This window comes from Dasypus novemcinctus, chromosome 23 (genome assembly GCF_030445035.2).
Source record: "Dasypus novemcinctus isolate mDasNov1 chromosome 23, mDasNov1.1.hap2, whole genome shotgun sequence".
Taxonomy (NCBI): domain Eukaryota; kingdom Metazoa; phylum Chordata; class Mammalia; order Cingulata; family Dasypodidae; genus Dasypus; species Dasypus novemcinctus.
The window spans coordinates 71358554-71383613 of NC_080695.1; the positions used below are offsets into that span (position 1 = coordinate 71358554).

The following is a 25060-nucleotide window of genomic DNA, read 5'->3' on the forward strand; positions in this document are numbered from 1 at the left end:
GAAGGTTGGGTCTCCCTGGAGCTGGGGTTTTGATAAAGGCACTGCAGACAAGAGAACGAGGGAGGTAAGGTGTGTAAGTCACTTCTTTGCCACTCTCATCACATTTAACCCTCACAACATCCCTGTGAGGTAGGAGTTACTACCCCATCTGACAGGGGAGGGAACTGAGGCTCCCAGAGTCACCACACACCCACGGGCACAGGTCAGCCACCCCGGCACCTGCGACCTACCCATCATGTGCCACAGGGGTCAGGATTTTCTTGCCATAGCTAAGGCAGCTGCCATGAGGACATCAGCAAACACACACAAGCCAAAAGAAGAGCAACCACTGAACTAATGCCTCTGCAGCCTGAATTTTTGGGTCAAGAGCACTGGGGACTACACCTGGCCGAGTGGTCCTTTCTTATACTTCAAGAGAAAACAAAAGCATGTCACTGGGAAGCACGTGTAGCTCTGTGGTTGAGCACCTGCTGCCATGTATGAGGTTCTGGGTTCCATCCCTGGTACCGCCTTAAAACAAACAAGCACACAAAAAGCATATCATGGGTACATGTCAGTGGTCAACCCAAGCGTGGGAAATGTCAACTTCTGCCCTTCGGTGGACCCCGTGGCCTCCTGGCCATGTTCTTTCTTTTCCCTGCCACGTCCAGCACGGAGGGCAGTGGTCTGCTTCTCCCACAGGCATCGAGAGCAGACACGCAGTTACCCCACCCCTTTGCTTTCTTTGGCCTCTGCGTCTCGTTGTCTGGGATGCTGCGCAAACCCACGGAAAACTCCTTTTCACAGCGTGGCAGGCTAGTGTTGAGGAGCCTGAGCCAGATTTTGCTTTCTTAATTGAATATAAATAATGTTGGGAATGCCTAGCTTTTTACTTAATTCTTTTTCTGCTTTTGGAAAGAGAATGGAGAATGGAAGTAAAGACAGAGAAAGAATGGCTCAGGAGCAAAGAGAGCAGTGCTCACAGGACCACCCATGAGCCCATGGATGCAGGCCAACAATCCCGGGAGGGACCAGGTCCCTCAGTTTAGCCAAGAGTGCTGAGGGTGGGAGCCTGTGGGCCGGTCCGCCTCCCTGCCCCGCCCCCCTGTAGCTGTGCTGTGTCCACGCTGCTGTGCCAGGCATGGCTCCCTGGCCAGGGGACGTGGGCGAGCGGGGCACAGGTGGACAGCGGTGTGCTGGGAGCCTTGGCGCCCCCCTCACTCCTGGGAGGAAGGAGAGCCGGGCCAGTGCACAGGGGCCACGTGTGGGGGTGGGGAAGGCCAGGGCACGGGCTTGAGTTTCCCGGGGAAAGCGGTCGCAGGAGGGGACGGGGCGGCCTCGCGCAGCACAGCAGGATGGCTCTGGGGTTGGAGTTCCGCAGGCTGAGACGTTCTGCCGGCCCTGCGGCCCCAGCGAGGGCCTGGGCGCCAAGCAGACTCCGCTTCCGGCCTGAGCACCACCCGAGGCCCTCGCCCTCCCAGCTGGCACGCTCACAGCTGCAGGAAGCCCGAGCCCTTCTCCACGCAGCGCTCGGCTGGGCTTTTCCGCTTCACCTGCTGCCGGGGGGCGCTGCTCTCTGGGGGGCTGGGGGGGCGGCACTGTGAACACGATTTCCTGGCATCGTGGTGGCAAGGGTTTGAGTCGCTGCCTGGGGACAGTGCTGAGGTAGATTGGAGAGGGTCCCCTGAGCTGCCGCCCGCGGAGCTGGTGGGACTTGCGCTGCTGAGGGAGGAGTAGCCTGAGGTCGCAGTGTCCTTGCCTGGTGCCCACTGGCTCTGGGTTGTCTGGGCGCCTGGTGCCTCCTCCAGGCAGTCCTCCTCCTCGCTGGACTCCTGGCAGCAGTGCTGCTCGGGGTTCAAGTAGACCACGGTGACGTCGAGGACGCCACTAGGGACCGTCACTGCAGGAGACAGCAGGGGTGGGGGTCATGCCATGCCTGGTGCAAAGAGCAGAGCCCTGCTGGGTCAGGACGCCGCGTGGCCCAGGCTTTCAGCAAAGGCCGTGGCTGAAGCCTTCCGGCGTCAGGGACCCCAGCCCCGACCTCCACCAGTTCACCCCACCACCCCCTCAGGGCAGAAAATGGGGTGGGGGCGAAGGTCCTCTTTGGAATGGTGGGATGCCTCCTGCAACTCTGCAGACAGTGGCAAGTGACAAGCTGCTCTTTCAACTTGCTTGAGCCCGCAGCAGGCATGAAAGCAAGAAATTGGGAAACAGAGAGAAAGAAACCCGCCCAAAGTGGCCCGGGGTGGGGGTGTCCCTGTATGGAGAGCCACCCGGGACCATGGGGCCATCATCTGCCCCCGAAGGGCAGGGAGCCCAGAGCCCAGCGGGCAGAGGGGGCGCCCACACCCTCAGCGTGGGCACAGCTTGCAGGACTCAAGCTTGACGTTTACAATGTTCCGGAAAGCTCTATCATCCTGAGCTCCAGACTGTCTCCTCCTCTGCCCCTTGGCCTGAGGGGCACCTTCCCCTCCTCAGGACACGGGGCGGAGTGGCCAAGGGGCCCACCCCGCGGGCGCAGCTTCCCAGGTCCCCCGCAGGGCCTGCGCAGCTGCAGGCGCCCAGCCCACCCACACCTTCCCAGCCAGGGGAGGGGCCACGGCGGCACTCACCGTCACCCTCCTTCTCGCCCTCGCTCTCCTGGTCCCCCTCATAGCCCGAGCAGTGGTCCAGGCTCCAGTCCAGGAAGCTGCCCAGCAGCGTCTCCTCCTGGCTGGACAGCTCGGCCGTGGGGGTGGTGACGAAGCTGCCCCGGTCCTCCTGGACGCTGCTCTCCCGCTTCCTGGGAGAGGACGCAGCGTCAGGAGGCCCGCCCGGCCCCAGCCCGCTACGGGCAAGGCGCTGCGCTCCCCCTGGCCTTGCTTCCTCCTCAGGGAAGGCTGGGGGGCGATGCCAACCCCTTTTGTGCCAAGTGCCGAGCAGAGGCCGGCCCCAGGGGGAGACCCTGCGGGGGCCCCGCCTGCAGGAGCAGCCGCTGCACCAGCTCAGCGGGGCCTTCTGCCCTCCTGCTTCCTGCCCCCGACTGCCCTCAGGCCTGGGGGTAGGCACAGGCCCCCTGTCTCCACGGGGTCTCCCCCAGAGGCTGTGGGGAGCCCCTGGGAGCTGGCCCGAGGGAGAGGCAGCATCCCGGCTCCCGGGGCAGTCATGTTCGCCTGGCCGTGAGCCGGGGTGTCAGGCTCTGCTGGGGATGGCCCCAGCCACAAGGCGGGGCAGTGGGGAGGCGCGTTGGCAGAGAGGACAGTGTGAGGGTAGCCCCAGCGGGAGGCCCTGGGGGCCTGAGTGGGCTCTGCCTCTGACCACGGCAAGAGGCTGGCTGCCTTTGCAGGGAGGAGATGGCAGCACCTGGCAGGCAGAGGCTACTTCTGCATCCACTGCCTCCTCGGGGTGCCCCTTGAGTTCAGGGGTCTGCTGTCCAGGGGCCTTGCCTTCCTGCCCCACCTCCCCATGGAACCTGATGGGGAGCCCCACCCAGGCCCCAAGGCATGCCCCCAAAAAGCTCAGGACTGCTTGTGGCGCTCAACAGTCACAGAGGCAGAGGGTCCTCCTCATTTGGGCTTTGAAGGGCCAGTAGGAGTTCTTCAGGTAGGGAGTGGAAGTTGTTCAGGAAAACATATAGTACAGGAAATGGCATTGAAATGGGAGAGGCTGGGGCAAATGGGGACCCAGATGGGTAAGGAGGGCACGGAGGAGGGACGCCCTGAGGATGGCTGTTGGCTTACAGCTTGAGGGTAGCTCAGGACAACACAGGACCAAAAGCCTGAGCGAGACTTAAGCCCTGGTGGAGACCAGCTTCCTCCAAGGTGAGCAGGTGAGAGCAGGAGAGAAAAGCACACTTAAGATGAAGGGGTGAGACGGCGGAGGTCGAGGAGCACGAGCCGGAAGCCTGCCTGCCCGGGGCCAAACCCCGGCTTTGTTTTAGGGACTCTGCTGGTCCCCAGAAGCCTGGCAGCCTCCTCTGTAAGTGGGTGAGCACAGAGATGTGGGGGGACTCGGATGCAGGCCGCTGGGCACGGGGCCCACTCACCGCTTGGCTCTCCTTCCGGAGGGAGAGCTGAGGAAGGCGTGAATCTCCCCTGCGTGGAGGAAGGCCGCAGGCTCCGGGGTCTCTGGCCTCACCCCCAAGGCGGCACACAGCTGGCCGTAGCCTATCACCTGAGAAGAAGCTGGGGTCAGCAGGGGCAGGCCCCGCGGGGTCAGGCCGGCGGGACCCTCACAGGGCACCCCGACGAGAGGGCTGGGGCAGGGGGGCGGGCACCTCTTCCTGGCTGATCTCCTCGTAGCGCTTGTCCTCAAACCGCTGCTTCACGGCCGTCAGTGACACCTGCCTGTAGTCCTTGGGGGCGTCATCGTGGAAGCTGGAAAGAGGGAGGACCGTGGGGGGCTCTGTGGCACCCCGGGCCCCAGAGGCTGGCGATGAGCCTCAACTCGCTGAAATGCTGTTCACAGAAGCCCAGTGGCAGGAACATAACTGGCGCAGCCGCTTGGCGAGCGCCCAGCGGCTCCACAGGCAGACGAGCCACCAGAAGACCCTGCAGCTGCACTCCCGGGTGCTCACCCTGGACAGCTGTCGCCCACAAGTGCCACAGGGTGGGAACTCAAGCAGCCACCAGCCGATGGACGGAGCAACAAAACCTGGTCTATCCACACGGTGGAATATTATCCCGCCACAGAAACGAGTGAGGTTCTGATGCATGTGACGGCACAACGGACCTCGAAGACGTTATGCCCAAAGACGCCAGGCTCAGAAGCCACAGGCGGTTACGATTCCATTTACATGAAATGTCGAATAGGGAGCTCTAGGCACAGAAAGGAGATTACAGGTTGCCTAGGGCTTGTGGCAGGATGTGGGGGTAAATGGGGAGACTGTGGGGCAATAGCTAAATAATACAGGGTTTCTTCCTTGGTGATGAACACTATAAAATGGACTGGATGACATATTACACCTATTTGTAAGTAGACTAAAAAACATTTTTACAGAAGTTCGGCCTATAAATAAATGTTTTCAATTTGTGGCTAAAAAAGACAAAGCTCCTTCAGGAAAAACAAAGCGCCAGCCCAGAAACAAATTTTGGCAGCTTGTTGCGCTCCATGCCTCGTGTTCCCACGTAAGCAGACATGGCCACAGTGAGCGCCTAGGCCATCACCCCTTCCCGGCCCCCCAGGGACAGCGATACCGAAGGGGAGGACCCTGGACAACGCGGCTGGCACCACATGGCTGGACACGGGGCAGGAGCAGGGCGGCCAGAGCAGGGGGCCTTGGGGCCGCCCCGGAGCGTTCTGGTCTCCTCCAAGCAGCTGGAGAGTGCGGCCCAGGTAGTCTAAGCGGAGGTGAGGCAGCGGCGTGGGGAGGCAGGCGGTGGGCAGGGTGCGCTGCCGCCTGGGGACGGGGTCGGGCTGCGCTCAGGCTTAGAAGGGGTCCCAACACTGGAGTCCTGTCGCCCAGCAGGGGTTGGAGGAGAAGCAGAGCAGGTGGGGGGAGATGGGAGCAGAGCCCCTGAAGAAGGGCGGTAACTGGGGACTCTAGCCAAAGTGCATGTGGGGTAAGAAAGGGGGACCCAAGTCGGGGAGCCGGGCAGCAGGGGAGCAAATCTGCCCAAGAGGGAAAGGGCGGCAGCACGAGGAGGCCTTGGCAAACCCAGCTCCATAGGGGCTGTCAGGGCCCTGGCCCTGCCCGCTCTGCCTGGAGGCCCCCAGCTGCTGGCCCCGCTTCCTCGGGGTTGCTGCCCTGACGCTGCGCTAAGGGGGGCCTGCTCCACCTGGAGGCCGCCAAGCCCACCCCTCTGCCCACCCTGCTTCCCGTGCCATTTCCTATTTCCGCCTGCCTGTCAGCAATCTGTGTGTACAGCAGCTCTTCCCGGGGCGGCCTCATTCCACAGGCAGCAAAACAGTGGACAGTCACGAGCCGTTTACTCCGACCCGTTTCGGCGCAGGATCCGTGTGGAATGAAGGCGAGTGAGCGGGAAGGGGGAGGCGGCCTCGCCTGGGAGGCGCTGGCAGCAGAGGCGCTGGCTCATGGGGAGGGGGAGGGCCAGGAGGGGCAGGTGCGACTGGGATCTGGGGGTGGGCCCCTCCTGCTGGCTTAGGTTTTCTCAACGAGATGGGGGTTCTAGCCACTCCAGCCAGCTGGGTCAGGGCTCAGCAAACCCTTTCCAGAAAGGGCCTGATGATAAACATTTTCAGCCTTGCAAGCCATGCAACTTCTCAAATCTGCGGTTTTAGAGCAAAAGCAGCCAGACAATCTGGAAACGAATGCGCACGGCTACCTGGCAATTACAATTTATTTGCAGAGACAGAGGGCTGGGTTGGGTTTACAAGCCGTAGCTCACTGACACCCAACCTATACGCCCGCTGCACACTGAAGGGACCCCTGGCTGGGAGCTAGGCTCCACTTTTCATGTGTGTCTTACTGCCTATGGAATTAGGTTTGTGCTGGGAAGTTCCTGCACACACGTCGAGTGCTGAAAGACACCTGAAATCAGACACCTGACCCTGGAGTTTCTAAATGTCACCTCTCCAAAAGCCTTTCCTGGCAGGCACCTGACTTTGGGGAAGAGCTGTGCCTTGGCCAGTGGCCTTCTTGGGAGAGAGCAAGTCACGTGGATGTAACTCGGGGACCTGCCCGTCCTGGTGGAGAAGGCCGGCTGCTTGGTGGTAGGCAGGAGGACTCGTTTCCTCTGACAGATTCACTTTTTTTTTGAGGTACCAGGGCTGGGGATTGAACCTGGGACTTTGTATGTGGGAAGCTGGCGCTCAACCACTGAGCCATATCAGCTCCCCTGAGCTGGTTTCTTCGTTTGTTTGTTGTTTTGATTTTAGGAGGCACCAGAAACTGAACCTAGGCCCTCGCATGTGGAAGCAGGCGCTCAACCCCCGCCCACCTGCTCCCCTGACTCACCACTTTTTATGAAGGCTCAAGACACAGGGTACAAGGTCTTCATAGGAGAACCCAGTGAGGTCCCGCAGCCGCAGGCTCCAGGGCTGCGCTGCGGAGGAAGGAGGCGCGGGTGAAGTTCTGACCCGCTCCCGCCCTCGGGGCCAAGGCACTTCCTGGAGCTAAGGACTGCGAGCCCTTTGGAACTGCCCTGAGAAGACCCCGTGGGGAATGGGTGTGTCTCACTGCCAATACTCTGGAAAATGCTTCCTAAGCCAGCACTGCCCCATCTCAGCTCCCGCAGAGAACTGCTCTTGCTCTCCCTGGGCATCTCTCCCCTACCCGGGGCCCTGCAGCGGAGCTCTCTCTCCAGCCCCGGGCGCCCCGGGCCTCTGGGCTCAGAGTCTGGGAGTGGCGCCCTTCCTTACTCTGCCCGTGCATCAGCTGAGCCAGGAGCAGGGCCGCGGCGGCCAGGCGGGCCGGGGCGAAGGTGGCCAGGCTGGTGTGCAGCAGTGAGAGCTCGCACAGGAAGCTGCACAGGTGCCGGGTTCTCCGTGCCACAGGGACCAGTGTCACCAGGACCTCCTTGTAGTCGACCACGGTGGGGATCTACACACGGCGGGCAGGACACACGGGGTCTCAGCGCCTGGGGCCTGCCTAGAGCTGGAGGCCCACAGCCCTGCGGGTGCCCTCCGCGCCGCGCCGACTGGCACCCGGGAGCAGAAAGCAAGGGCCACTTACCCGGATCCTGCCCTCGAGGGCAGCGACGACCTCGCCCATCATCCTCACCAGGTCCTCGTACTTGTACGTGTTGTCCGTGAGCCACACAGCCTCGCGGATTGTCAGGATCTCCTTACTGATGAACCTGCAACGGCCACGAGGGGCCTCAGTGCCGGTCCCAGCCCCGCGTGGGTGTGGGGGGGAGGCCTGGCCCGGGGAGGCGCCATCGCGCCCGGCTGCAGGCTGTACCAGGTTGCCCTCAGCAGGCAAGGGGAAGGGGAGGGGAACGTAACGTGTCCTGGGAAGGAAAGAGGCAGGAAGCAGACGCAGGGTGGGGCGGGGCCGCTGGCCAGGCAAACCTTCCTTCTCAACAGACCCCGAGCGTTCCCCTAACCTCCTGACCTGTTCCGCCTCTGCGCCATCAGCGGCCACCAGCCGTGCCCCGTGGCGGCTGCTGTGAAGCCAGCACAGGGCTGGCCCCCGGCCCATCGGCTGGAAGGCAGAGGCCGTGGGGCGCTCAGGGAAGGCTGCCTCGCAGCCCAGGTCTGATGGCGGAGGCCCACAGCCCCTCGGCAGGCGTCGTCCAGGGGATGCTGGGCCTTCCTCAGCCACGGTGGGTGGGGCCTGCACGTGGCTTAGGGCATCGAGTGGGAGGATGGGAGGCCAGCTGGGGACACGCGGTGCCTGAACAGAATTCTAAAACCCAAACGATGCGATGCGGCAGAGTCAGAGAGTGCTCAGGCCCGAGGGCCGAGGCAGCTGGTGGGGGAGCAGGCGCCGGTGCTGCTCTGTCAGCATCTGAGGCTGTCGTCCTCTCCCTGCTGGCTGTCCTGGGCTCAGGAGCTGGGCCTCGGCTGAGTGATGGGGCTGGGCTGGCCCAGGCGCTCGGGGGCAGACGACCCACCTGGAGGCTGCGGCAGAGCCCCCCCACAGACCTCCAGCCGGCGGCCAGCAGAGCCCAAGCGCACAGCCCCCACTGGGCTGGAAGTGCCCTGTGTTAACAAGCACTTGGTGCAGCTGCTCAGAGCCTGGGGACGAGGGCGACATGGGGGCAGGGGACAGAGGGAGAAAGCAGGGCGGGAGCTGGGCTCCTCGGGGAGCTCTGGAAGCAGCCATGCCGCCCCACGACACGGGCCTGGCCTGCCTCTGGGCGGGTGCATGGAAGGGAAAGCAGCCCCTCTGGGTCACAGCCCACTACTGGGGCCCCTGGAATGGGGACCCCGAGTATTCAATTGGTTGCCAAATCTTAAAAGCAAGGACGTCAGTCTGGAAACTATGTTCTGTGGGGAAAGGTGGGCCTGGCAGGAGGGTCTGGGTTGGGAAGATGGGAAAATACAAAACGAATCCCGAGAGTTGTCTTCTGTAGCGCTTTCAAAGGCCAGGCCAAGGCGCGCGCACGGATGCGAGGAAGCAGGCTTAGGAGAAGCATACGCTCTTCCTGCGCCAGAAGTCAGAGCTGCCCGTGGCACCAGCTGCCTTGAGGAGCCTCCCCAGCCCTGCTGCATCCCTGCAGGGAGACCCTTTGCCTTCAGGGCCCAGGAGTCCCTGCACAAGGTGGACTGGGCCCCACGTAGGGAGGCGGGTCTCTGTGGCCACAGGCCAAGCAGACTCCCCCTGCCTGCGCCAGGCACCTGAGCCTCGGGGCCGGCCCCCGCCACCCATGGGGAGGGTGGTCTGGAAGGCCCTTGGCTGCCTGGGAACCGCCCGGCCGGATCAACGGGAGCCGCTCTGCAGCCAGGCAGGCAGCCAGGACCCGTTTCACACCAAGGTCAGCTCGTGGTCCGGGTGTGAGGCGGGCGAGCCCGAGGCCGGGGGCGCAGGGGCCTCACCGAGTGCAGATGACCATGCAGGCGATGCCCAGGAGCTGCAGCTTGAAGCGCGGCACCAGCCTCCGCCGCAGGTAGCGGTCCACGCACTCCACGGTCAGGTGCAGGCAGAGGCTTGTGAAGTCCTTCATGGTGGCCACTTCCACCAGCCAGTCGATGAGGATGTACCTGCAGGAACAGTGCTGCCCTCAGAAGGGGGTCCAGCCCGCGCAGCTGGGCTGCTGCAAGACCAAGCCGGCCATTTGCGGCAGCGTAAGTTTACCCAGGAATCACCTGAGGGCTGGAGGCACCTGGTCTCAGGGGGCTGGGGTTCTCGGGGGGCCCAGCCCCCAGCAGCAGGTACCCCCCGCCCGAAACCTGCTTGTTCCTGGGACTCACTGACAAAGATGCTCCAGGCCCCACCTTTGTACCGAGTGAAAAGGCAGCTCTCAGGCTGGGGCCACAACTCAGGCCTCCGAGGGAGCCAGGCGGCTCGTGGGCGGGGGCTTGGCTGCCATCACTGGCCTCCCGGGGGACGCGCTCCTGTCTGGGGTCATTTACACCAACTGCAATGGAGCACGAGCCAGGAATGCAGCCGGAGCAAGGCGCAGGGGCTGTGGGCTCCCACCTTGACTCCCTAGCAGCCCACAACCGCACCCCAGGGCAGGGACAGAGCTCACGGGCAGCCCGAGACTGCAGGCCGAGACGCAGAAAAGCACAAGGCAGTGCTATGTGAATGGTGAGGGCACCCCAGGACGTTAGGTGCCTCTGGACAGAGGCCAAGAGGCCGAGAAGGGGTGGCTGAGGAGGGGAGTGGGACCTACCAGAAAGGAAGGGAGAGAAGAGGCACAACGTGAAAGATGCTGCTGGAGAGGCAGAGGGAAGGGGGACAGATGTGCAGAGGAGGAAAGGGGAGTGGGACGGGGAGAGCAGGGGGCAAACAGCCTTCATTTCCTCCACCAAGGAAGGAGGTAGACAGCCGGGTGTTGGGCTGGAACTAGCTACTACGGGGAGCCCGGGAGAAAGCTCCCCAAGCGGACAGATTTGACAAGCGTGGAAACCTCATTTATAACAGACAAGCGGAATGGTGCTGCTTAGAATGGTGAAAATCCATGTTAAAAAACAGCAAATACATAAGATGAATAGCAAGCAAACCACGAAGGGCAGAAGTGTTACCAGCACGTCACTTCCAACAGAAAGGGGAGAGAGCTGAGAGAGAAGCGGGGAGGAGGGGGCGGCCGGCAGCCCGGGACCCGCCATGTCAGGTGGGAGTGTGGGGATGCCAGAGGCCGAGGGCGCGTGCAGGCAGGCCTGCGGGCCAGGCCGTGGGTGGGAGCCTCCCCTGCCAAGTACTTGTCTTCTGGAAGTAGAACCTGAGCCAGCCCTTGGAAATCTAACGTGTAGTTGAAGTCCCACGTTTAAGCTTGAAAATCACTTTTACATTTTCCCCTCTAGTAAGTTCTGTGATTTAGCGTTAAAAGTGAATTACCTAGGGAAGCGGACTTGGCCCAGTGGTTAGGGCGTCCGCCTACCACATGGGAGGTCCAGGGTTCAAACCCCGGGCCTCCTTGACCCATGTGGAGCTGGCCCACATGCAGTGCTGATGTGCGCCAGGAGTGCCGTGCCACGCAGGGGTGTCCCCCGCATAGGGGAGCCCCACGCGCAAGGAGTGCGTCCCCTAAGGAGAGTCGCCCAGCATAAAATAAAGTGCAGCCTGCCCAGGAATGGCGCCGCCCACACGGAGAGCTGACACACAAGATGACGCAACAAAAAGAAACAGATTCCCGTGCCGCTGACAACAGAAGCGGACAAAGAAGAACACGCAGCAAATAGACACAGAGAACAGACAACTGGGCTGGGGGAAGGGGAGAGAAATAAATAAATCTTTAAAAAAAAAAGTGCACTACCTCCAAACCCCGGAGGAAAACAGACGTGTAGGAAGATGCCCGCTGTGCCAGGGCTTCCAGGCTGCCAGGCACAGCCCCCTCCATCCAGTCAGCTCCGGCAGCCCTGTATCCCCTCCCCCCATGTCTGTCTGTTCATAAAGACGGGTCAAAAAGGAAGGTGCTTTTGCTGCTTCACCAAGAGGGAGTATGAATCCCATTGTTTTAAAAAGATGTCCAATGGTTTAACACAGTCTGTGTTGTGCAAATTTAACCCGAGATAGTGGAAGCTGATGTGGAACTGTTTCCTCTGAAAGTCTGGGGTAAATGAGTTCTTGCTTGTTCTAGGAAGCACACACAGCTGGGAGAGCCCTGGGCAGCTGCTGAGGGATGGTGGGCGCCCAGCTACCCAGAAGCAAAGGCTCCTGCCACGGACAGGCCTCCTGGCTCGGCTCCGCCCCCGCCCGGCAGCCCCCCGCGCCTCACCTCATGGTGTCGTTGAGCCCCTTCTGAACAGAGAAGATCTGCTGCTTACTGATGGCCCGGGAAGCCTGGAAGAGCTGGCCGACGAGCTCGCTGGCAGCGCTGGCTTCCAGCCCGAGCGGGCTTCCGTGCGCGCAGGCCTTGGCTAAGGACAGCTGCGGGCAGGCAGGCAGAGAGGACTGAGCAGGGGGCCTCTGGAGCAGGAGGCCTTGGAACTCCCACGTGCACACCACCCGCTCGACAAACCTGCCCAGCCTTCTAGAACCGGTATGGTTGAAGTTTTAATTACTAGTTTTTCTTAATTTTTAAAAATTGTGGTAAAACATTCACAACTCAAGACGTTCCATTTTAAGCTTTAACCCTTTTCAAGTGTGCAATTCAGTGGCCTCGAGTCCACTATGTTCACCAGGTCATGTAACTGCTGCCTCCACCCACTTCCGCAACCTTTCCGTAATTCCAAACGGAGCTCTGTACCGCTAAGCAGCACCTGTCCAGCCTAACTGCCCTTCTTTTTGGAGTAAGTCTTACAGGATAAAAAATTTGCAAAGAGACCAATGGTATACAACGCGCCCCGCCCCACCCCTAGGCCGGCACTGTGAACCGTGGCGTCTGCCCTGTCCACTTGCAGGGTGGGACTGTCAGGCGCTCCTGTGGGAGGCGGCACGGCAAGGCGGCTGGGAGCACTGGCTAGGGATCCAGACCACTGCCAAACACCTGGCCCCCCCGGCCGTGTGTGACTCAGGAACCCACAGAGCCTCTGAGCCTCAGTTTCCCCATCCAGGAAACAGTGTGATGACTGCACCTGCTCTGGAAGAGCCTGTAAGGACTGACAGCTGTGCCCAGCACTCAGCATGGGCCCTGCCTCCAGGCCAGGGCTTCTTAAATTTTTCTGTTCCACGGACCCCTTGTCAGAATGTAGCGGCAGGTAATTTCATGACACTCAACATCAGCATGTCTTTAAGTTAAATTTTAGGATTATTCAAAATTACGTTTTACAACTTTCCCATAATTTCAATACCTGATAACCTAACACAGCTCAACATCTGTTCAAGTGGTCATTTTCGCAAACATTTAGAAATTCAAGTTTTCCCACAGCATCATAAAACCATCCCTGCCATCCTTACCAACTTTTATGCAGGCAGGTATCCACTGCACTCAGAACACATTACATCAAAATAAAAACCATACTGTCCACACTATACCACGTATTACTTAATAAACACATCACACCTGCACCAACACGTGCCCATAAGAATAATGTTTTGAATTTTCAATTCACAGTCACAGACCCTGGGTTAAGAAGCCCTGCTCTAAGCGCTCTCAGGTGGTTACTGTCAACCACATTTTTTTTTTGTCAACCACTTTTATACTCTCCTTCCAGAGTTTTCTAAGGCAACACAGTATATGCATTTGTGACTATAGCATACATATTTTTTCTTTTTGTTGCCACTGAGCAATAACACGTTTCCTTACGTGGTTGGGCACCTGTATGCCTGCTTTGCTTGTTCTCTCGTTCAGGGGTGTTTCCTATCTGTCCTGTTATTTTGTGGAACACCTTATTCTCTTAGGATGGTGAGGCCACAAGTGCGGATGGGCTAGGCCTTTTGCCATGTGTGCCCAAGTGTTTTCCAAGAGGACTGTACCAGCAGGAGCACCTATTTAATCACACCTTTGCCAGCAAAAACTGGGATCTTAAAAGTATGTCTTTCAGAAGTTCCCAGCTATCCACCCCCCCACTAGGGATCTCCCTCTCTCTTCTCTGCTAACGTGAGCAGCCCCCAGGCTCTTGTTGAAGCAGGACCTTTTTGACTAGCAGTCCGTGATTCTGGTCTGTTTTCTGACCTTGTTTTCGAGAGGCCCCTTGAACTACTGCTGCAGGTTAGCCTGAGCTCCAGCCAGAACCAAAGGGTTCCGCTCCTTGCAGGTTTGCTGATGATCTCCTTGGATAGAGACATCACCAGCTCTTTCGTCGGCCGGGCCGGCGGCTGCTTGGTGCTTTCTTCCCTGGCTGTTGAGCACAGCGGAGTCTCTACCACCCACTCTCTGGGGCAAGAAGTAACCAGTTTCAATCCTCTTGGCAAAGGAGTATTTCCTTTGATTTGTCCCACAACAACTTTTTAACAGCCACAAGGGGAATGTGTCTGGGGAACAACTACAAATTCTGGATTTCCTGGTTCTCACGTCTAATGACGTGGAGGGTAGGTCAAAACAGTGACAGGGAGTGAAGGTGGCTTAGGTGATGAGGCACCTCCCTCCCACGTGGGAGGCTGAGGGCTCGGTACCCAGGGCCTCCTAAAAAGAAGACAAGCAGATACTGAGTGCAAACAACACAGGGGATAGAAATAAATAAAAATAAGCAAATCTTGAAAAACAAAAAAAGGGGCTAGGCGGTAACAGGAAGGCAGGACACCCTGCCCAGCCACTTGCTCCCCAGAACCCTCGGGTTTCACTGCAGAGCTGCTTAGGGGGGCATGCGTTCCAGTACCAGGAAGGAGACCACACGCGTTGAGGAATGAAGGGGCTGGCTGGAGGCGCCGGGCCCTTGGCCACTGCGCCCTGGGCCGCCCCACGGAGGCAGCAGCGGATAGTGACGGCGGCCGCTCTCCTCCCGCCTCCCGAGAGCCTCGCCCTCAGATCAGCTGGGTCCTGGGTCAATTTCACTTCGCCTTCTGTCTCAAGTGACCTTTCCCTGATCCAGAAGCTACTCCAATGCACCATTTTCTCCAAAGAAAATATTCAACTTACTTTTTACAACTCATTTAAAACCGATTCTCTCCCGCCTTCGACTGGCAGTTAGTGCGCGCACGCTCAGCAGCTGCTCTGCCCGCCCCGAGGACACCGCGCGCCAGGACCCATGCTAAAGGCTTTCCTTTCCGACCTCATCTGGCCCGAGACCCCCCGAAGCCGAAGCTTGAGGAGGAGAGGAGGGAGGGAGGCAGAGACGCTGGCCTGTGGCCAGCGCAACCCGGGGTTCCCCGGGGCCCTGGAGTGCGGTCTGTGCCCGAGCAGGTGAGCACCCCACTCCAGGCCACTTTCCTCTCGGGGGACTTAACAGGCAGTGGAAGAGGGGGTGCTTCTCAGGGTCTCGCAGGATGAGGAAGGTGGAGAAGGGTGGGAGGAAGGGTGCTTTGGGCTGGAAGTGCGCAGGGGCCGGGGTGGGAGCGCCCGCCGAAGCGAGGGCTCAGGCAGCGCCCCTCGTGCTGGCTGTGGCGCAGGAGGACAGAGACAGACCCCCAGGGCACAGTCAAGGGGACAGGGCAGTTCTGGAGGCCCAGGAGCGCCCGGTCGGGTGCAGGCGCTGGGACTGGCAGTGCAGGCACGGCCAGCGGGAAGGGACTGGGATTGGTGTGGGACAGTGAGTGCCGATCCCATCCTCAGGAGCAGGGTATCTGGGGGTACCCGGGAAGGGAGAGCTCCAGAGCGTGGGGAAGAGGCAGGAGGCCGCGGCTGCCACGCTGCCATTTCTAGCACGTGGGGTGGACCCGGGCGAGAAGCAGAGGCTGGGAAGGGGCTTGCGAGTCAGAGCCATTGCGTCCGGTTGTCAGCAAGTCGCTGCTAACTTCGAGGGCAGGTTTCAGTGAGGGGTGGGGGAAGGAGCCACGCTCCATGGCCACCGTCTTTAACCCATCTCTGCGAAGGCCAAGAGCTGCTTGCACAAGGGGCCGTGGCCACGCTGGCTTCACCCCCACGGCCCCCCATCTGCGATGCAGATAGGCACGGAAGGCAGGCAGGGCCCTGCGCACCCGAGGGTCCTGAACGCTAGGGGCGAAGGTTTGGTCTGGACTCAACAGACAACAGGCGGTAAGAAAGAAATTACCAAGCAGGGTGCGAGTGGGAGCTCGCGGTAGGAAGGTTCGGTGAGCTGACAGAAAAAGCAGGGACACAGTCACTTTGGTATGTTCTTGTGAGTACACTGGGCCAAAAAGCAGGCCGTCGAGCCCACAGCTGTCTGGCCCTGGCTCTCTGAATCGTGGGCATTGGTTATTTCCTTGCCAGCGGCAATGCTCCTGGGGAGGCCTGCTGGGTGGCTCAGCGGTCAACGAGGAAGGAGGGGCTGGTGACAGGCTGAGAGAAGGGGGTGAGCGTGCTCATGGTAGAGGCAGACTTGTGGCTGGGCCTGCCGTCGGCGAGCAGCGATGTTCCGGGACAGGCTTCCACCAGCCCTGCGCTCTGCAGGCGCCGCCGCACCCTCCTTTCCTGGCTCAGACTCCCCTTGGTTTGTTCTGTGGTTTCAGCAGAACCCCTTCCCACAGCCATCGTGGCGTTTTGGCTGTTGTCCCGGGCCTGATCCTACTTTCCCACCTGGAAACTGAGCGGATACAGGGAAATGAGGCGCCTCCAAAAGGCCAGTGGAGTCACCCTCAGGGATCAGGACACAACAATTATTATAGTCTACTGCTGGACAGAGAGCCAATCACGGATGAGCAAGCGTTTTTAAAGTTTTTGGCATAAAAATATAAAACTTCTCTCAAACCCTTGGTTGTCAAGGTTGCTTTGTTTGCTTGGAAGGGTTTGGAGGAAACTCCTAAAATGCTCAGTGGTTATCTGGGCAGGGGGCCAGCACATCATCTACTCCTCTCTCTTCTTCCTCCACTCCTGCATCTCTTCGGAGAAGCTTCCTTCTCTCTCTCCTGCCCTCCCTCCTCCCTCTTTCTTCCTTATAATTCCTTTCACCTTCCAGTTCACGTTCGCTGCTTTCCTGAATTTTCTGAAATGAGTCATTAGACCGATAACGCTGTGTCTGTTTTGCCAGAGAAAGGAACAGAAGCCACCCTGTGAGGACGTCCCCTGCGGTGGGGTCTGCTGGATCTCGTTAAGCTCCGCTCCTGCGAGCCAGCCGTCCCATCTGGGGACCTGCCCTCTGCAGACCCTTGCCCAAGTGCACAAGGACACACCAAAGTTCCCCTGGCAGAGGGAACCAGAGGCAGGAAGGATGTCCACCAATAGGGGTTGGCCAGCCAGACCCTGCACGTCCTTTCGGGGGGACCCCACGAAGCCTGAAGAAGCTGAGGGGTGTCCACAGCTACGGTGGAGCCACCTCCAAGGTCTATCATTAGACTAAGAACAAAGCACTGTGCTGGGCGATGCAACAGTCTGCCTCTTACATTTCAAAGGCTGAGGGCAAGAATATTAATTTACATTTGCTAACCTTTTCATAAAGAAAACACTGGATGGATAAATCAGAAACTCATAAAAATGGGTCCTACAATGGGAGCACTGGGGAAACAGATGGGTGGGGACAGGTGTGGAAGCAAAACTTCCCATGCCATGTCTTTTACTACGGTTTTGAGTTAAGGGAGATACCTATTAGGAAGTAAGAGTTAATTTTAAAAATCCAACAACAATAGGGAAAAAGGACCCAAAGGCAGCCCAAAGCCGTGGAGAGGGGGCCACCTGCCCTCCTTCCACCCCGCGGCCGCGCCGAGCCTCACCTGTGCTTCCCAGCAGCCCTTGGCGGCATACTCCCTGAGCTTCCGGAAGCTGTGGAGGCACCTCCCGGGATCTGACGTCTGTCAAGGAAAGAGGTCTTTGTAACTGTGCTCTGACAGGTCGCATCTTCAGAGGCCTGGCTTTGGGCCCCTGCAGCCTGGACGGCCTGAGAGTGCTTACCCCGGATGATGGGGAGGGGAAGGGGACCCCCCTTTGGTAGATGGTACCTCGTCCACGCCCGCTCAGAGGCTGCCATTAGCCCAAATCGTCCCTCCTCTCCCCTCGGCCTCGCGTGCACTTACGTCCGCCCTTCTGCTGCTTTCCCAGAGGAGGTAGGAGCTGCTCAAGCACCCCTGCCTGGCAGACTCTTCCAGCAGGGCGAGGGCCTGCTGCTGCTTCTCTTCATCCTAGGAGGAAGTCAAAGCACAGGTTCTTCTTTTCTAGTTCTCTACTTTCTGCCAAGTCATTCTACCAGCCATCCTCGTCTCTCTCGGAACTTCTAAGTACTCACAGGCACTGCTCTAGCCGTGAACAAGCCAAGGGAACTGAGTCAGCACGCCCCGCGCTGGGCCCCTGGGGGTCCTGCTGGCCCACGGCTCCCAGCAGGGCTGCCACAGGAGCTGGCCCGCCCCACCCAATGGGCACCGTGGCTTTCTCAGGGCCTTCCCCGCCTCACTCAGCTCAGCCGTCCCCTGAAATCCCCTCAAGAATCACAAAGCACAGTTAAGCCCCCGTGAGAGCAGAGGGGGCGGCGTGGGGAGCAGGCGAGGGGAGGAGGGCTGCCAAAACCCCCTGGTTAACCGGAGTGGCCACTGCACTACACCTTTCCCCAGCCTGGCCCCTTCATCCTCACCAGCACCCAGGAGGCAGGTGATGTAGCTGGTTCGCAGCCTCCCAGGTGGCCAGGGGGATCCGAGATCTGAACCCGTGGCCCAGTCCACACCCAGAGCTCTGCCCAGCTCCAGACTGCCCCTCACAGGTGGGGCTGGCCCTCACCTCTGCCCCTTTCGTTGCTCAGAGATTGTTACTAGCTTGCTTTCTGGTCTAGAAAGGTGAGCAGCACCTGGCCAAGGTGTACCTGCAGTACTGCTACGAATGCTCCAAGGCTCACCCAAGCCAGGGTTGTGCCAAACAATTCAACTCACCTCAAAAAGACTCAGCACTCTTCCCAGGCAGTGCAGGATGGACGCTCGGTGCCCCTTAAAGCAGGGAAGGAGGAGGGTGATTGTCTGCAGAGAAGTACCTGGGCCACCCCGCCTGCCAGCTTCTGCAGCCCAGCTGTGGCCTGGCTGCATGGCCCCCTCTACGCAGATGGCCACCGCCAATGCCAGTCCTTGGCCCCACCAGTTTTCTGGAGCCTCACGCCTGCGTCTCCAGCCGTCACGGTGGCTCTCTAGGACTCTGCACTTCAGCCCCTCCTGAGACCCCGAACCTGGGCTCTGATGCCACCTCTTCTACTGCGTCACTTCAAGATGCTTCTCTTACATCTGGAACTTTCTATTTTCTCTGTCTCCACTTCCCTTAGCTTCCTGACTTGACCTGGCCCACACTGGAGACGCGTTCCTTGTACTTTCCCTGTGCAGAGCAGCCGGCAGGACTCGAGATTCCCTGAACTCCCTGTGAGCGGGCGCAGGGGCCGCGCCGCACGCACGCCCACCCCGGGCCTTACTCGCTGCAGCTGGCACTCCGCCCTGAGGCTCTCGTGAACCACGGCCTTGCAGCAGCTTCCAGACACTGACCAGGGCGGGCGGATGAAAAGCCAGATGAAGGGCGTGCCGCCGCCGTTCAGCCGCTCCGCCAGACTGAAGAAGCGAGACGCCTTCAGCCCGTTCACCTCAGCACGGGCCTCGTCTGACACCGACACTGCAGAGGAGAGGACTGAGCCAGTTCCATCCTGCGACCGGGGGCTGGCTCATCTCTTTCTCACGCTCGGTCCCTGACGTACCGCGGGGCGGGTTCCATAACCACGTTTCTGCCCGAGTCCTCCCAGAGGCCCCCATGCTGAATGCCTGGGGAGGTGACCCCCCAGAGGCCTCGCGCCCCTCCCTCCCTCCTTACTGGGAACTGCCTGGCGGAGGCGCTGGGGCTGAGCCTCCCAGCTGGAGGCAGAGGCTGTTCACAGCACCCCCGCAGTCCTGCTGACCAGCCTCGGGCAGGGACTAGCTGTCAGCAAGAGGCAGATCTTTTAGAAACCCAAAAAGGATGGCCTATCAGGAGATTCTCTGCATCTGGGCGCTAGGTCTGGACAGCTCTGAGTTTGTTCCTTGGTTCCTAGCAGAGGGACCGGACGTGGTAGATGAGGCTGCACAGGCTCTTTAAAGGAGCACGAGCCCTTTGGGGTGATTCGGGCTCTGGGCTGGCTTTTACCCGATTCATGCTGGCAACCGTGGCTACCTGTGTTACCGACCCCACTGGAATTATGCGCATTTTGACCTCTGCCCACAAGTTCAAAAGAGGGTGGCCAAGGGAAGGAGCGAGTGTCCACCCACGGGCTGGGCTGTGGCATTAACCCAGCAGAGGCATCTCCTCAGGGCCGGGAGGGTGGCAAGAATCAAAGCACATGGGAAGGGCTAGATGGCAGAAGAGCCTTGTTTCCCCATTCCAAGGCTCTGTTCCCAGCCATTCCTGCTCCTCAAAATTAAGGATTTGTTAAAACAACAGGAGACTCTCTTGCAAGCTCTGAAGTCCACGTCACCAATCAGCTCTCAGCAGGCTACCTCTGTGCACAGAGCTCCCGGGAGGGGCCAGGACAGCTGACCTCTAGCCAGACCCACCAACCCTGGGAAGGGCTCGAGAAACGCCAACGGCTCATGCTCGTTCCACAGGGTCAACACCAGGTTGGGTGGCCCAGGACCCGCCCCACGAGGACTCACGGCCTTCGTTGTAGAGGTAAGCTATGCCCAGCTTCACGGCAGCTTCAAAATTCCCCCTCTGAGCAGCCCTAAAACATCAAGAATAAAACAGCACAATGTTATACTGCATGCAAGTTGAAGGACCACCTAAGCACTTCAAGTTGGGCACTTATTCTCTGAACAGAAAATTTTTCCGAAGGTATTGTAGTTAAATATCAATTATCCGTTACATGCTGCAACATGGGTGAACTTCGAAGACACGCCAAGCGGAAGAAGGCAGCTCACCAGAGCCCACGTGTTGGACGGCTCCATCTATACCAAAACGTCCAGAAGGGGCAAATTCGCGGAGGCAGGAAGGAGATTGGGGCTGCTGGGGCTTGAGCAGAGGGGAAGGGGGGAGCAACTCCAAATGGGGACAGGGTTCTTCTTGGGACAATAGAAATTTCTGGAGTTGGATAATGGTGATGGTTGCACACCTGCAAAGATGCTAAAAAGCACTGAATTCAACACCTTGAAAAGGTGAACTATATGGTACGTGGATTGTGGCTCAAAAAAAATATATGGACCAATGACCCTGAAGCGGCTCAGACTCAGCAAAAGCAAGGCCAAGTTCTGTACCTGTGCACCAACAGGCTCTACTTGGCTTTCAAGCAACTCAGCAGGGGGGTGATTCTCAGCACAGGCCCAGCCTGGCCTCCCCCAGGTAGGCATGTGAGCTCGGCAGGCAAGGCCCACCTCAGACGTGGGCTCTTGGTTTGTTAACGAGGAGGCTTAGGCAGACTTCGGTTCAGGGCGGCCTGCGCGTGGTTATTTGCATGCTGGACCGTGAGCCTGGTGGGCGGCACAGAGGCCTACCTCTGGTCCTGACCCCGGAGGCGGCTGCGACCAGCTAGCGAGGGAATCGGGGTAGGAGTTAAATCACACGTCTCTGACTAATGGAAAGAGGTCTGAGCAAAGCTTCCATACGCAGCTGGCTCACGTGTGAGTCACGTGAGGGGTCACGCCCCAGTGGGGCCCTTCAGAAGCCCTGCCGTGACTGATGACACACCGGCCTGTGCTGGCAGGTGGACCGCTGAGAGAGCAGCTGCTCCTGCACTGGCCTGACTCCCTGGCCACACCGTGGCTGACAGCAGTGTTGGCCTGAGCCTGGCTGTGGGACGTGAGCTCCCAGCCACGGGAGGATGGAGGTGGGAGGAAACCGAGCTGCTCTTAGGCTGCAGTTGTACCTTTCAAACAGCTTCAGGTTCTTTGGAGACGGCCACAGCTCCTGGAAGCTCACACAAGCCCACACGCTGGCGTGGTGGTCTACCAGGTACTTCAGGTGGGAGTGCACCTGCAGAGCAATGGAAGCCAGGTGGTGTACCATCAAAGCTACCTCTACAGGGTCTCCATCTCCCTCCTGTCCCCAAATAATAAAGGACCCCAGGAACAGTTGCTTTTAAAAGAAGAGCCTCTTCTCTGAGGCTCTAAGGGTGAGCACAGAGGTCCTGCAAAGGGGGGAGGAGGGACGACCCCTCCACACAGGTGCAGGCCTGTAGGGACCAGGGGCTCCCCTAGAGGGGGGCAAGCTAGACAGAAATCTGTTTTATGCTTCTTTCCCTGGGGCCTTGCTTGGGAGTGTGGCCTGCAGCCCTGAGGTCAAGGGACTTGCGAACGATGCTGGAACAGCGGGCAGGAACCATGGGTAAACACGGAGCCTCTGCCTGGGCTGGGCTGTGGGGTCAGGAGAGCACCTAAGCCAACTCTGTTCCAGCCACTGGAGGCTCAGCGTCCCCGGGTTCCATACAGCGTCCTGTGACTGTGAGGAGGGTGGCTCTGGGAGTCAGAGAAAGGGGTTCTTGTGGAGTTTTCCCATTAATTTGCAGTGTGATGGTGAAAATACGCCAAGGAAGTGACTTCGAGGCTGCGGTTCCAGTCTCCATAGTTACTAGGGTGCCTTTTGGCGTGGAAAATTACAGGTGATTTGTCCTCAATAATGTATTTTTATTCTTCTTAATACTATTTTTCTTTTTTCTATTTTTCATCTTTTTTCTATTACTACTGTTTTATTTCTTGAGTGATTCAAATTTTACTGCCATAAAAGGTTACTTTCTCAATCGAAATAAAAAACAATGAATCAGCAGAACCAAAGCTTCGTCTGCTACATTTAAACATTTCTGCAACTGGAAGCAAAACCACAAGCATCTATCATCAATATCATCCTCTTGCCCTCTGCCCTCCTTTATAGCCAAAGGTTTGTTCTGACAGTTCAAACACAACGCCTTCGCGGCACGGTGAACAATACTGGGGCGGGCACCATTTTCATCTGGCAACTCACAGCTCGGACAGCGAGGATGTCCCCCACGGAAAGCCACTTCAGGATGTGAACGAGCACATCTTCAGGAAGACTCAGGATGGTGAGGTTTCGGGGCCTTTTTCGTACTCTTCGCTTTGTAGGGTAACAGAAGCACTTGGCACACCTACAGTGGATCACTTAGGGGAAAAATCAGAGTGGTGTGAGCGCTGTACTGGACAGGAGTCACGAGGACATGAAGAGTTACATTGAAGACAATGGAACGGTTCCTGTCCCCCACCCCCTAAAGAGGGAATAGACCATATTTCTAGTTCAAGACAGAAGACAAGCTGTTCAAATTCCCAGCAAACATTCATGGCACACAGCAGATACCATGTAACTTGGCTCCTGGGAAACTCTGCAGGCCAAAACGCAAATGACAGCCAGGCAAAGAACACACAACGACATGGATGACACTTTTCCTCACATTTCACCCTCAGGAAAGCCCCCTCGGGCCCTTGCCTCTATTTGCACTCACAAGCACAAGGCCCAGTGTCTGTGGACTTGAATAGTGTGGTCTGAAGCCCACAGGTAGGGTCAGCCCCATGGGGGGGCAAAGGCCAGGTGTGTCAAGCCCCGGCTCTGCTGCCTCCTGCTGCCCGGCTGCTAGACAGCTGCCCAGTGCTGGACGCCGGGCCAGGCGGGGAGGAAGAGTGGGGAGATGACAGCCACTGGGCAGGGCGGCCGATCGCATCCCACGCAGACCCAGCCTGGAAAGGAGAGGCAAGCCCCTGGCTGCCTCCACGAGCTCCGGCTCCCCTTTCCCCCCAGGTTGCTCCCACTCGTACTCTGGCAACCCCTTCCTTAGCCTGAGGGGAAGGCCTCACGCGGGGCTTCAGAGGAAAACCGGGGGGACAGGACGGGACACGACAGGGGGACAACCTGAAGGTCCTGCCACCGCACCTGCAGAACGACCTGCTCTAAGCCCTTCCTTCCCTGCCCTCCTGAAGGGAAGGCGCTGCTGCTCCCCGCCCACGGCCAATCCCTGCAGCTGAGCTGGGGACCCCCGCCCCTACCCGGGGCCCCTCTCAGGCGACGGTCATCCCTACAGCAAGTGCCCCGTCCCGGGGCTAACCGCGATGGTTCCTCAGGCTCGGGACCCACACGTCCAGGCGGGAGCGCGGAGGGGGCAGCGGGGCGACCGTTCTCCCGAGACCGTTCTCCACTGCGGTGGGCCGACCCCGAGGCCGCGCGGGGCTGCGGGCGACCAGGGACCCCCGGCGCCGGCCCTCAGCCCGCCATGGCGCTCGCTCCTGGGGGCGCGGTTCGCCGGGCGCTGGACCCGCCCGCGCCCCGTTCTCCTCCCGAGAGGCGCCCCCGGCCCGGCCTCTCGAGCCGGCCGCCGAGCCCGCGGGGCCCGCCGCACGCCCAGGGCCCGCGACCCCGGCCCGCACTCACCGCCGCCGCTCCCCATCGCCCGCCCGCTCGCTCGCGCCGCCGAGTGCGCGCCGCCGCCGCGCAGGCGCAGATGCCGCCCGCCGCCCGCCGCCGTTTCAAACGCGCCCGGCGCTCCCATTGGCCGGCGGGCCGCCGAGCCCCGGCCCGGCCACGCCCCGGCCACGCCCTCCCCGCCGAATGCGGGCGCCCGCGATTGGCCGCGTCCGGATGCGAATTCGAACACCGGCTGTTGATTGGCGGGGCCCGCGCGGCCGTCCCGCCTCCCCGGCCCGGCCGGGGTCCCCCGGGAGCGCGCAGCTACCCGGTGCCGGTTCCCCGCGCGTCCGCGTCCGCTCGGCCCGCGTGGGCCGGGGCGCTCTGCGCGCTGCCTGGAGAAGGGGCGTCTCGGGCCCTCGCGGGCTCGGCCACGCCCCGGGGAGGTGTGTGCGCGGGCAGCGGCGGCGACGCCGAGGCTGCGGAGACCCCAGGGTCCCGTTGTGGCCGGGGGCTCCGGCCGGGCCGCACGGATCTCTCCCCCCGCCGGGTGCCCGTCGCCGAGCCGTGGCCTCTTCTCCTCTGCGGGAGGGGCCCCGGGCCTGTCAGGGCGCCCCGACGCCCCCAGCCTCCCAGACCAGACGGCGTGCGCAGGTGCCCGGCTCCGCACCGCCGCCGCAGGGCAGGTCCTCGCTCCCTGAACTGGCCGGCTAGCTGCGGACCGCAGGGAAAGCCCCACGCCCGGTGGGCCTGCCGTCCTCCCCGCGTCGGGCATGGACCCCGTGGCCCGCTGGGGCCTGTCCTTTGCTGTCCAGCTGCAGCCCCACCTCCTGTACGAGACCCCTGCCCGGAAAGAGACGGGATCTGCAGGGAGAAGCCAGATGTGTGCGGGAGGAGCGAGTGGCTTTCCTCAGGAGCCAGGGAGGCTTGGTCAGGTGTGGTGCTCCCCTCCCTGTCAGCCCTCGCCCCTCTGCGCTCCTGCTCACAGCCTGCCGAACTGTGCTGGGCAGGAGCACACAGCCAAGGAGCCTTGGTGTCAAGGCCACCAGCGGCCATGGAACAGGAGACAAGTGAGCAGATGGTCCCGAAGACACGTAGGACGGGGCCTGAAAGGTGGGAATATGACCTGCCCCAAACTCAGGAAGAGGGTGCAGGAGGCCAAGAGGACAGAGCTGAGCCGGCTGGCACTGGGTGGGGGCTACACCCTGGATGTTCTGTCCTGCCACACAAGAGCAAGGAGAGGCAGCCACAGGGCACCCCTGTCCCGTCTGGTTACTGTTTCCTCCATGGTGTTACCTGCTGCCCTCCTGCCTGCACCTGTTACTTTGTTACCT

At 60.1% G+C, this 25060-nt stretch overlaps 1 protein-coding gene across 1 annotated transcript; it reads right to left on the minus strand.

Moving 5' to 3' along the window:
• Positions 1-57: 57 nt before the first annotated feature.
• Positions 58-23843, minus strand: CCNF (cyclin F). Its single transcript, XM_058286610.2, has 17 exons — positions 23754-23843; positions 22341-22495; positions 21250-21356; positions 20045-20112; positions 18841-19034; positions 18317-18370; positions 17474-17578; positions 17174-17251; positions 11745-11896; positions 9400-9564; positions 7592-7715; positions 7279-7459; positions 6875-6962; positions 4235-4334; positions 4004-4131; positions 2592-2761; positions 58-1879 (listed from the first exon to the last, which is right to left on the minus strand). The coding sequence occupies exons 1-17, from the start codon at positions 23767-23769 to the stop codon at positions 1470-1472; spliced, it is 2295 nt and encodes a 764-aa protein (XP_058142593.1). The 5' UTR covers positions 23770-23843; the 3' UTR covers positions 58-1469.
• Positions 23844-25060: the final 1217 nt, after the last annotated feature.